We start from the raw sequence: 13,470 nt of genomic DNA, 5'->3' as shown, positions 1-13,470 counted from the left end.
AATATGAGTAAGAGATAACCCATATGAGAAGTTTTCAATTTCACTCCTAACTCCTGGGCCACAATCAGGATACAAACACACATTGCATTTCAATTTTTTTTTTTTTTTAGTAACTAATTTATTGTTGAGGGTTTAAAGTGAAAGTAGGAGATGGCAGTAAGAGGAGGAACTAGGAAAATGTTTTTACCCTACCCCTGACCCTTTCTAATTTAACAGCTTTAAAGAGAGGCTACAAAATATTACTTTAACTATCATCTTGTCTAACTCCAAAAAAAGACAGGAAAAAAAAAGTAATACCAAACTACTATTTTAGATCAATTTCAAGGAAGAAGAAAGAAAGATGAAGGCTTGAAAAATTTTAGTATTAATTTCACACTTCTGGGAAATGACCTCAAAAACAATGTTATTCATCATATACATTGACAGGATCATATTCTCTTAACAGAATATGTCTATTTGTGTTTAAAGCAAAAAGTGGTAAGACACAGCTATCCAGGCACAATGAAAAAAAAAAAAAAAACTGGACGCTAATAATGTATAGATTTATTAGTTACAGACCATATAACAAATATCCTTTACCAATAGTGCTTCCCACTTTTTTTTAATAAATGACAAATATTAAAAGCCATACATAAATTTTTTCATATAGAAATTCGCTTTTGGAGAAGGTAATCTAAAAATGATAAGGATTTTTTCCAACTAGTCTAGTATATAAGATTTAATAACACAGATTCAAGGAAAGAACTGTTAAAATCAAATTACAAGTGTCTGAAATTAACGAAAGATAAAAATGATGAGTATCAAAGGATATTAATTTGAATTATATAAGGATCTTTTCTTCCTCTCCAAATTGTGGCTACCAAGAGAATGCTTAAAATGAACCAGAGAATACATACCTACATTTAGAGCAATGGTATTTCTGAAAGAAAGTACGATTCCAACTCCAACACAGAGCAGGCAAGTAGGTCCAAAAACCCCTGAAAACTATGTGTGAACGAGGTTGCTTAATTTAGCTTAATACGGGCATACTTTGGTTTGTCAAACAGATGTGTGAGGCAAAACTGGAAATGATGGTTTTTTCACTGCCTTAATTATAATTTTAGACCTACAAGAAGTCTTACAGAGATTATCTAGTCCAATCCCCATATTTACAAATGAGGAAACTGAGGCTTAGTGAAATCAAGTTACATGGCTAGTTTAAGTTAGTAGCAAAGCCAGTGTTCCAACCTCGGTGTCCAAACTCCCAGACCTTGAAGAGCATTGTCAATGGAAAACCTGCTGCTCTCAGAATGAAATTTTAAAGAGTTCCCTTAAGAATGATCTTAAAATAATCATAAGGAGGTCATTTGAAGTACCCTGGTATGTGACGTACTAAAATTTTTATGAAGATGATTTATATGCCAAGTTTATATTACGCAATATTTTTTAGATCTAAAAGAAAAAAATTGACGATATGCTTTAAAAAGTTAGGTAAACAATGTAGCTTTTGAACAATAATTGTGTGAGTATTAACAATAGTAACCAAATGGTTTGGATTTTTAAGATTTAAATGAGTAAAAGTAATCTAGAGGCTTAACTGAGATACATACTACTACAGGAATCTACAGTTAATGCTGAGAGTTTCAATTACTTGCAAGAAAACTAGATTTTTACAGAAAATGTTTTGCTTAGTTATAAATCAATGACTTTTATGTACATAGGGAAAGAAAGAAAGAGAATCAAATGGACAAGTGTAAACAATGGGTAAACCTAGATAAAAGGTATGTGGGAATTTCTGATACTATTTTTAGGACATTCCTGTAAGTTCAAAATTATATCAAAATATGATACAAAAAATACAAACCATACCCTAAAAACAACTTAAAATACTACAGCTGAATGGAAACCCTGGTGGCACACTGGTTAAGAGCTACAGCTGCTAACCAAAAGGTCGGTGGTTCGAATCCACCAGGTGTTCCTTGGAAACCCTGTGGGGCAGTTCTACTGTGTCCTATAGGGTCACTAGGAGTCAGAATGGCTCAACAGCAACAGGTTTTATAACTGAATATACTCTATAAGTAAGAAATATTACAATAAATTGATATTAATTTTACATGGTTATCAAACTAAGAATCACTCACTTTTCTTAAGCAAGATAAATTAGCTAAAAACAAAGTATATTTCATTTTAAACAATTAGTATTAACACAGTGAACTGCCTTAACTAAGAAAAACATGTACAGCTTCTAAAACCGACCTAGTAAATTTCTGAGAAGCACTTTTTGCTACCATTTTGTATCACTTTACCTACAGTTCATTGCTGTTGCAGTTCTGATAAGCGACACAATGTTTCTCATCAGGGTCTGTGATGCACTCTACCTGGCCTCTACCTACTAAGTGCCAATAGGTACCCCCAGTAATCGTGACAACCAAAAAGTCCCCATGCATTTCCAAATTCGTTTCCCCCTATTAAGAATCACTAATTATATATTTGTTTTTAAAACTTTATATTCCAAAATCTAAATTTATCAAACATAAATAAGTCTTAAAATAACAAAAGGGAACTTGTTATACCTTACAAAAAGCAAAAAAAAAACCCACTGCCATCAAGCTGACTCTGACTCATAGCGACCCTTTACAAGGGGACTTTTTTCAAGACTCCTTTAAATGACCAGCAGATCAATACTTAAAATACAACTTAGCTTAATGTTTGTTTGTTTGTTTTACTTCTACCCAGTTACTCAGGCACACAGCAATTCCATATAACAGGGTATATATCTAGGTAGTATACTGTCATAGTTTTAGCCCAATACTTAAGGAAATTTTTATGTTACTTCTTGAATGATTTTCCTAGTTAAGAAGATTCAGAGGAATCCTTATGCCACTATAGAGAGATTTAGTCACCTACGCAATGACGTATAACATTATTTGCCCTCGCGAATGTAAAAACAAATTATTCTTCATTTCACCATGAACTCTTAGTCTCAAGAATATGTTCCCAATCACAACCTAATAATGCCTAGAAATTATACTTCTTAAGTGAATGAAGATCTTTACTCCTATTCTATTAGAAAACCACAAACACACTACCTCCCAAATCACTCACTGCCACTTCTTTTCCCTCACTTAGATGAGAAACATTTCAAACACAGAAGTGACTTCAAAAAGCTCACTCCATTCTTTAGGCCAAAGGGCTTGATGAAACACTCCAACGCCATATGCAAATCACACCTGGACTGCCCAGTCAGGAGAAGAGAACTGACATCCAGAAACAGTCTCTTAGGAAACATCTCATGTAATTAGTTACGGAGCAAAACTTTTCCAAAAAGTGCAATAAAACACAGAAGCAAAGACTAAAATGTAAAATTTGAATAGATAGCTTTTTTTTAACTTAAAGCTTGGAATTAAGTGATACCCCCAAATAGTCATTCCCCCCCTCCCCCCGCTTTGGTTTTTGGCACTTTGGGAGTTTGTTTTTTTAACATATTCCACCAAAATAATACTCTGGGAATTATATGGCACTGCCTTTGACACAAACTTTTCTGGTTATTATAATCTCCATTAAAGATCTAAGAGATCTATTTCAAATTACAGGCACAGTTTGAGTATAAGAACTTTATTTCGTCTCCAACACCATCTATAAAATGAAATGGATAAATCTGAGAACGAGAAAAATTGCACAATGCAAATACACAGAAAAAAGAAATTTTAAGTACTGAAAATCAAAAAGCTTTTGTTTACTGTAATAGAGTTAACAATCCACAATGGCATGCATAATATCATAGCAGCAGCAGATAATGCATCTTCCACAAAACATTCAGTCTCAGAATTTGACAGAACATTTGTCAGACCTAGAATAAAAACACAGAATGAAAACCATCTTGAAGCATGTAACAAATTCTCTAGCCCTTATAGTTGGGGCATCCCAACCAGTATGCCAAGAGCATGTGTGTAAAGGGTGTGCTAAGACACTGATTCCCTCAGCTTTCAGGGCAGTTGGGGGTGCGTGGCAGCCAGCTTGAGGAGGCAAAGCCCCTGGGCCAAGTGCCTCCAAGCCCCAAAGGGCTTCATCAGTTTATCCCAGGATGCTATACAAGTACTACCAGGTTCTTTGGTTTTTATGACATGGAAAGGGTTGGGAAATCCTGCAGAGATAATTCCACCCAAGACATACGAGTATCCAATTTTTATTTTAATCTCTAGGGAAATAATAAAATTTTATTTACCCAACTCTAGGTTTGAAAATCCTATCTAAACTTTAATGATTAAGCCATAAAAATAGGAAATGCTCACTTGTAAGTTAAATATTTCTTGAGGATTCCAGATAACTACCTAAATGTGATTAGGGTGAGTGCTTCCCAACCTCAAACTTTCAGAGCATACATTATCCCTTTCCTCCTTATCCCTCTCAAATTCTCTATAATCTGTAACTGGTATATCTAGATACTTCAGTTTACCTTCTTAAATATTACTTCCCAACATTTTGATCCCCTAAGGTCTCCTAAAAACACTCCGCAAGTATGGCACATTGCTCTTATGAAGTAGAATGGACCCCTAGAGCCAACAGCACACCCTAGGATAACTAGGTGGCTTTAAAAATCCCATAATATACATCAATATTCCACCCCAACGTCATCTTCAATTAAAAGAAATTAAGCAATGAGAAGAATCACCAAAGTATTTGTTGTAATTCTTGTAATTCTCAAGCTATTGCTTATTTATCTATAAGCTACAATCGAAACAAAGGCACTGTGTTTGTTAAACACTGCTTCAAAGTAAGTCTCCCAGCTGCTGCTATCTAGCCCCTTCCATATAACCAGGTATTCACCTTTAAATCCTTAAATATAGAAATTTTAGAGGTGTCACTGGCTATAGCATCCGATTGCTAAATATGCATTTCTATAAAACAAAGGCTATTTTTAAGTCAGATACACACACACACACACACACACATATACATACATAAGTGTATCATGCTTCTCTGCCATTTTTTCAAAAACAGGAACTCTGATACTCAGTTCCTATGTTTTTGGAACCTTGCAATTTGCTATTATTTGCACCAGAAGATAGGCCACTATAACATTACATCCCTAATATATCATTACAGTGATCTACTCAAGAATGATTTATATTGCTAGAGAAAACTGTCAAATTGGCAAGAAAAAGTAATGTAACTCAAAATCTGTTTCAAAGGGAGTCTCAAAACTATGAACATACACTGTTTAAAGGCATATACTGTTTAAATACTATCTTAACAAACCCTTGTAATTTACATCTAACAAACTGTCTATTAGGCAAGTTTTTACAGAATAAAATCTTAAGTTGCTCCCCTAATTGAAATAAGTTATAGTTGGGGCATCCCACCCAGTATGCCAAGAGCATGTGTATAAAGCGTGTGCTAAGACACTGATTCCCTCAGCTTTCAGGGCAGTTGGGCGTGCCCCAACTCCTTAGAAGTGATCCAACAGAATGCAGAAATTATCAAACAATATCATTAATATCACTCAAGTAAAATTCTGCTGAAGATCATTAAAAAACAGCTGCAGCATACATCAATAGGGAACTGCCAGAAATTCAAGCCCAACAGAGAATGCCAGAAAAATGTTTGCCTGTATTTTATTGACTATGCAAAGGTATTCAACTATGTGGACCATAACAAACTACAGATAACACTGCAAACACTGGGAATTCTAAAATGCTTAATTGTGCTCATGTGGAACCTGTACACACAGCAAGGGGCAGTCATTCGAACAGAACAAGGGGATACTGCATGGTTTAAAATCTTGAAAGGTTATATCCTTTCACCATACTTATTCAATCTGTATGGTAAGCAAATAATTCAAGAAGCTGAACTGTATGAAGAAGAATGTGGCATGAGGATTAGAGGAAGACTCACTTACAGCCTGTGATATGCAAATGACACAACCTTGCTTGCTGAAAGCAAAGTGGTCTTGAAGCAATTATTGATGAAGATCAAAGACGACAGCCTTCAGTTATGTCTTAACATAGAGAAAACAAAAATTCTCACAACTGGACCAACAAGCAACATCATGATAGAAAGAGAAAGTATTTAAGTTGTCAAGGATTTCATTTTATTTGGATCCAAAATCAATGCCCATGGAAGCAGCAGTCAAGAAATCAACCAATATATTGCTTTTTTTTTTTTTTATTATTGCATTGGGCAAATCTGCTGCAAAAGACCTCTTTAAAGTGTCCAAAAGCAAAGATGTCACTTCAAAAAGTAAGGAGCGCTTGACCCAAGCCATGGTATTTTCAATCACCTCATATGCATGCAAAAGCTGAACAATGAATAAGGAAGACCAAAGAATTGATGCCTTTGAATTATGGTGTTGGTAAACAATTCTGAATATACCTTGGACTGCCAGAAGAATGAGCAAATCTGTCTTGGAAGAAGTACAACCAGAATGCTCCTTAGAAGCAAGGATGGCAAGACTACAACTCACATATTTTGCACATGTTATTAGGACGGACCAGTCCCTGGAGGACATCATGCTTGGTAAACTAGATGGGCAACAAAACAGATGAAGACACTCAACAAGATGGACTGACAGAACGGCTGCAAAAATGGACTCAAACACAGCAATGATTGTGAGGATGGTGCAGGACCAGTCAGTGTTGCGTTCTGTTGTACACAGGGTCACTGTGAGTCGGAACCGACTCAAAGGCACCTAATAAAAACAACAATGATCCCTATAAGACAAAGTCCATGTTTCTTGGAATGCATATGACCTGAACCCTGATTTTGTCTCCTACAGTTTTATCTCTCACAATTCCCCCAACTTCTACACTCCAAAATGATCAACTACTTGGCAACACATATGGAGTCAGAGCTTCAGGCCTCTGCTCTCCCTGTTCGCCCTACTGGAAGACCTTATCCTGTACATTCAAGCACACAGACTTCTCATGGCAACAGCTCAAATTTCACCTAAAAATAATGCATGGAATAGCTACCACACACCAAGGACATTACTTACGAACATCTAAATTTATGCAATATTTATTAAGTACCAATTAAGTTCCAGGCACAGTGTTTGGCACTACTAATAAAACAGTCTTTGCCCTCAAGGAGCTTACAGATTAAAGAAAGAGAAGAAGCAAATAAGCAGGCGATTTTAATATAGTCTGTCAGGGTCTCTATGAGTCAGAATCAACTCGGCAGCAACAGGTCCTTTTTTTTTTTTTTGAAAAAAAAAAAAAACCTGACTATTTTGGAGAAGGAGTGGGGTAGGGGATCACCCAGCAAGGAGTGCATGAATGATAGAGAAACTTTAGGAGGAACTGCCTAGTGTTTATAGCGTTTGTGTTCTGGATACAAAAAAGAGGGTAAGCAATTAAAAGAGCTAATCCTGAAAATAAAACCAGAAGAGTAGTAAAAATTAAAAACCTTAATTGTGATGCTTAGAAGTTTAGACTTAGAATTATCCTAATATCAGTGGTTAAAGCCCTGAAAAGGTTAAACCAAACCAACTGCCATCGAGTCGATTCCAAGCCCTAGTGACCCTATAGGATAGAGTAGAACTGCCCCATAGGGTTTCCAGTGTTGTAATCTTTCTAGAAACAGATTGCCACATCTTTCTCCCATGGAGCAACTGGCGCGTTCAAACTGCTCACCTTTCGGCCAGTAGCAGAGGGCTTAACTACTGCACTACCACAGCTCTTCCAAATAGCTTAGCATGTTTATATTTGTGTTTTTAAAAAAAAAAATCACTTTAAAGCTGCCAGAATGACACTGTTCATTCTTCACAGCTCCCTCTCCTTTATAACAAACACATAGTAATAATAAATCTGTTCCCGTCCGGTCGATTCTGATTCCTAGGGAACTTACAGGACAGAACAAAGCTGCCCCATAGGGTTTCCAAGGATATAAATCTTTATGGAAGTAGACTGCCACACCAGCAGAGTGGCTGGTGGATTTGAACGCCAACCTTTTCGTTAGCAGCTGAGCACTTTAACCACTGTACCACCAAGGCTCCTTAATAAAAGATAAAATATAAAAACAAATCACTAAAATGATATAGCCATGCCCCAAAACATGTTAAACATGTCTATGGATCAGAAATCTAACAGAAACAAAGTGTGAGTCATGCCGATGCTACAAGGCCTACTGGGGTCTGGGTCTCAAAGCCGGAAAAGGCAGCAGAAAGTTTGATCCTGTGAGTCAACTGTAAAAAAAAATATTCGTATGAAGCAGGGTCAGTAAGCAGGCTCTTTGCTTAAAATCAGGGGCAGAGGCTGGGGCTGGGGTAGCACTCTTCCTTGATAATGCAACTGGACTGGAAAACACTTCTGCTAACTGTGCTGAAGCTACAACATACAGGAAGTTGCTGACCTGTTGCCAGCTGACTCAGTGACTGAGTCTGTATCTTCAACATTGCCATGAGGCTGCGGCTCTGACCCACTAACACAAGACCTGATTATCATCTGGGAACTCCAGAGTCAGGCAGAAACAACCACAAAACTGCTAGACCAGCAGGAGAAACCACCAAAAAAAATTAAATAATAAAGAGAGGAGGGAGAAAAAAATACTTTCATCAGAATGTGCCTGCAAAATTATAGAATGTGACAAAAACGCCAACAATATCAACAATCACCACATAAATTTACTGTAGGCAAAATGAAAAAATAATCGTGATCAAAAAAAGACTTTTTAAAAACTAAGTATGTAAAAGATCCACAGAGATAAAGAAAAAAAAATAGAAAAAAATTGTAAAATAAGCAGAAATGAAAAAAGAACTAGTGGATAAAAAAGGATCAGTTCAAAATCTTACATAGTGAAGGATAATCACTGAAATTAAAAAATAAAAATACTTACATGGTTCAGGTATTATTAGTTACCTAACAAACCATATCTCCCCCTCTGCCTTCCTCCTAACAGGATTCTCATTTTTTTATGGGTAGTGCGGCTCAGCTGCTAACCAAAAGGCCAGCAGTCTGAATCCATCAGATGCTCCTTGGAAATCTTATAGGGCAGTTCTACTCTGTCCTACAGAGTCGCTATGAATCTGAATTGACTTGACAACAGGCAGTATATAAGACACAGTGTTAACCACTGAGATTCAAAAATGAAAGGTACAAGGTACCTATCCTCAAAAAATTTCCCATCTAGAACAGTACTGCTGACAAAACACTAACATTGCCAAGTACAATAAAATTTAGTTAATTTTCCAAGAATGTAAGAATTTTTTTAATTAGAATGCTTGACATTCCTTTCTTAATTTTCATGAACTCAGATTATCATGTTTACTAGTTAGCACTTCACATTAGAAAAACATTCTCACAAAATTTCATTTGAATCAACCTGAAATATCAAAAGCTGTTGGTTTCTTAATCTGAATTTGAATGCATCTAGCAACTATCCTCGTTTATTAGAAGTGTACCACTGAAAAGTCTCGAAAGTCAAAGACCATTTCTTGGAATATTATTCTTAGTAGAAAGCAAAGATTTCACAATAACATCAGCTTCACATCAGCTACCTGATGAATTACTTAAGCTGACAATGAGAAAAGCTTCTCTGCTCATATTAAGGTAAACAGAATTGATATGAATAATATGTAAAAACTTTTAACATTATATTCCAATAAGGAAATGCTCATGCCATCACAAAGTTTCCACAATCAGAAAATCTGTACTTGTGTAAAGTATATCAAAGCTGCCATAGGATTCTAGTTAGGGTAAAATTTCAATTCTTTTCTTGCCCTCTAAACGAAAACAGTGAACACAAAACAGTAAAATTCAATTCTCCTATTCACAAGAAGTTGATAGGATGGATGGAAAATATTACATATAACTATATACATTCCCTTACAACTGAGATGGTAAAATCTGTATCAAATTTGGTAAGTCTATAATATAACCTTGTTTCTTTGTCCCATCAAAGACTTTGATAAAAAGGTTTTTTTTCTTAAATGTAATACTAACCCATGTTATACAATGATTAAATTACACACACTAAAACCTCTGTTAATCATGAGCACCTGCAATTTTCCCTATCCATTTTTCTAGAGGCATTTTATCAATGGCTACTCAATAGAAAATTTTAGAAAACGGAACTAAATCAGCCAAGAAACTAATGACACAGATTTCCCTCATCACATCTAACTTCGTAGAATAAATCAAACATCAAAAAAGTATCTACTTGTTTTATTTAATAAAGACAAGTGCACAGTACTAGGATGAACCATAGATTACTCAATCTCTGATGAAGTGACATAATTCCAATGTGTCCAGCAACAAATTTTCTTTTTATTTTATTTAAGGACAATATTACAAACGCCCCCAAAACCCCTAAAATAAAAGAAAGAAGCACACTTACTCATGACTGGAAATGTCTCTGTATGTTGTCCAAATCAGATATTAAACCAAAATTTGCTGTCCAAGGTTTCTCAGAGGAATACATGTCCTAGTCAGAAAACAAAGAGAAAGAAATAGTATTTTCTAAAGATCAGTGTTTAAGATAAAGTTTTCTAAAAGGAAAGGAGGAAAATAATTAGTTTCAAAATATTTCTACCATCTCCAGGGGAACTCCTTGTTGTCACTGGTTAAAGACAAAAAAAATTGGTTACCAATTTTACCGTGATTCAGTTCACATTTTCTTTTTTCTGAAAGAAGTTATTTTAAAAGTAAATAATATGTATAAAGTAACCACAATACAGAAACTTACTAATGGATGTCCTTTCTGTTTGACTGAATGTAAATGATTTATATAAGCCATCAAATAGAAATCACCGAATTTACTGCTCTAGACTTTTTTTTTCTTCATTATTAAAGCAATATGGGCTTATTGTGCAAAAAAATGGAAAATTACAGTAAAGTACAAAGAAAATTTCTCTCATAACACAACACCCCTACCTCTACCTAATCATTTGGGAACATGTTCCCTTTCAAAGCATTTTTTTCTAAGTATCTTAAAAATATCCTTGATAAATACTACATAGTATAGAATTTTGTATTTGGTTGTTTTCACCTAATAGTAAAACTTAAAGTATCATCTTGCATTATTACAAACTTAATCCCTTGCTAAGGTTTACATTATAAATCTTCTCTTAAAATTACTAAATTAATGAAAATGAGCCACAAATGCTAATACTATATTTAAACATAACCATGGATGTACAAATGTCTCCCCAAATCTAAAATACATAATTTCATAGATAAGATCGTGTTTGATACAAAATATACACTTCTGCTACCACATATGTGGCTTCCTTTATAAACTGTTAAGCTGTTCCTCCTTGCAATCATAAGAAATGGTTACTTTATATTCTAAATCAGTTAAGAGCCTGATACTAAGAAGCCTGCTTTTGAATTAATGTCTGCCCCATCTATACCCTTTGTTCACATTACGTAATAAACGTGGGAAGTATAAATTTACAAAATGAACAAAGGTTGCATCAGCATTTGTATGCACAGCGTGGTTCACATACTGTAATTAACAGTGGCATACAATCATCCTGCTGCCGTGTAATCACCTGACTCCCCATCAGACATGCTTTCTTCTTTATCTGCAGAGTAGACACGAAATGATTTTCATTTCTAGATAAATCAACAATCCCAATGGAAATGAGAAGTTATATGGAAAATTGAAAACAACACATAACCCACCCGTTAGTTTTAGCATACATGATGAACGTTCCTCACAATAAATACACTTTCTTGATGGCGCTTGATTTAGTCTATTATATTTGTTTTCCCTCCTAGGAAAAAATGGAACATGATAACCTGGAGCATGCTGAAGGAAGACACGGAAAGGTAATCTCTTGTTAAAAATACACAAAGTAGACTAAACGTTCACAGATGACCCAAGTATGTATACTTGTAGAGTCTAGTCTCTTTGCCCAAGGACGTTTTTCTGTTAATGCTCATCTCAAGGTTTTTTTTAAATTCCTAAATGGTAACTCAAAGCACCTTGTGCTAATACTTATTCAAGGATTAAAGTTCTTAATATATTAAAATTTTTCTCAGCACTGAAGATAGCAACCCCAAAAACATTGAGATAATAAAACTTATAAGCACTGGATTTATAACCTTACCATCTGAAGTGGTAAATATACAGTTTAACAATTCACGAATACACCAACAATGAATGTTAAGATTAATGTAACATGTCATGAAGTAGTACTTAGAAACATATTTATAAATCAAAGTCACTTGTTCAAGATTCTTTGCTATACTAATCACAGCTTTAAAATATAGATCCTCCCACCTACTTCTGAAGTAGTCTACCAATTCTTTTAAGCAATACAGCAGCTCACTAGCACATACAACAAAATTTTCAGATTCCTTTTCTCCTCCCTTAAACACTATCCCCTCCCACTGGATAGACAGAAAAGAAAGAAAAACCTTACTTTCTGTTTTTCACACCATCCAAAATGGAAAAAGTAATTTGTCTTAAATCTATAATTTCATACACAAGGTACGTTAGAAATATTTACCAGTATTTCTGAAAAACCTTGTCTTTAGTCTCATTTTCCAGGAACTTGAGCCACTGCTATATATTCTTAGCATGAGAATACTCATGTTAACCTAAAATGGTTCTTTCAAGTGACTCCTTCAACTTTGGCGATAAAACCTGACATGCATGAATCATAAGGCGATAGCAGCCCTAAGGATAGCCAATCCTGACACAGACCTCAGGATCTAGTTAAAAAGAAAGCTCCATCTTATCTTTTCCTTTACTGCAGGTGCTAAGCATGGCCTAAAAATGATTTCTGTCACTTTTAGGGAGTTAACGTCCCTGAAAGTATCTAAAAAGATATGACTTTTATAACACAGATAACAGCAGTCCTGATTTTAATTATTTTTAAATTTAAATTTAATAGAATTACAAACCACAACATCTGGTATCACATTCTATTGTTCTTAATACTCATATCCTTTCAGGAAGCCAAATTAACATTAACTTATTTCGTTGCACAATATCTTCTCCTACGAAAGAGCCACAATCACCACCAAAAACTAACGCAATCTGTGTTTTTGACTCTCATCACAAACTATAATTTATAAGAATCAAACTTACCTATTATTCCAAAACCGTTAGTAAATCCTCATATAACAAATTATGACATGAAATCTAGACATTTTGTTAACAAGCATTAATGAGCAACTGCTAATTTCTAAAATATTTAATATTTATTTCTAATAAAGAAAAAGGAAGTGTCTACCTAAGAAACAGCATTTATTAGATTTTCTTGATCCCTACAATAAAATTAAATCCAGAAGCAAAACACTTAAAACACTGAATGTCAAAAGCCCTTTTCTAGTCCTCTAATACCACCATTTCCTATGACTTGTCAAGCTTGTTTGTTTTTTTCTATCCATTTTCAGGATATTTTTCTCTCTAAATACATATATATTCTTTATGTGCTCTCATATAAATAAAACATTGGTACACATAATGGCATGAAGAAGCTAAAGATGATATGTAAGATCTTATGCCACAGTTCTGTTTTATCTTTTTGCATCTTTTAATCCT

The 13,470-nt window shown here is 34.8% G+C and overlaps 1 protein-coding gene across 5 annotated transcripts in view; it reads right to left on the bottom strand.

Annotated features, from left to right (window-relative positions):
- USP6NL (USP6 N-terminal like) overlaps positions 1-13,470 on the bottom strand; it is a 183,693-nt gene that overhangs the window by 155,805 nt on the left and 14,418 nt on the right. For 4 of the 5 annotated variants that reach the window (XM_049885066.1, XM_049885065.1, XM_049885064.1 and 1 more), the window contains exon 2: positions 10,312-10,398. Coding sequence is in view for 3 of the 5 variants with exons in the window: in XM_049885064.1 (XP_049741021.1) it covers positions 10,312-10,315 (4 nt within the window). In the remaining 2 variants the exon portion in view is untranslated. Of the gene's footprint in view, positions 1-10,311; positions 10,399-11,600; positions 11,693-13,470 lie in introns of all 5 variants that reach the window. The other variant, XM_049885063.1, reaches the window with a different exon arrangement.

Source organism: Elephas maximus, chromosome 4 (genome assembly GCF_024166365.1).
Source record: "Elephas maximus indicus isolate mEleMax1 chromosome 4, mEleMax1 primary haplotype, whole genome shotgun sequence".
In the NCBI taxonomy this organism is placed as follows: domain Eukaryota; kingdom Metazoa; phylum Chordata; class Mammalia; order Proboscidea; family Elephantidae; genus Elephas; species Elephas maximus.
This window is presented reverse-complemented; position numbering and strand designations above follow the sequence as displayed.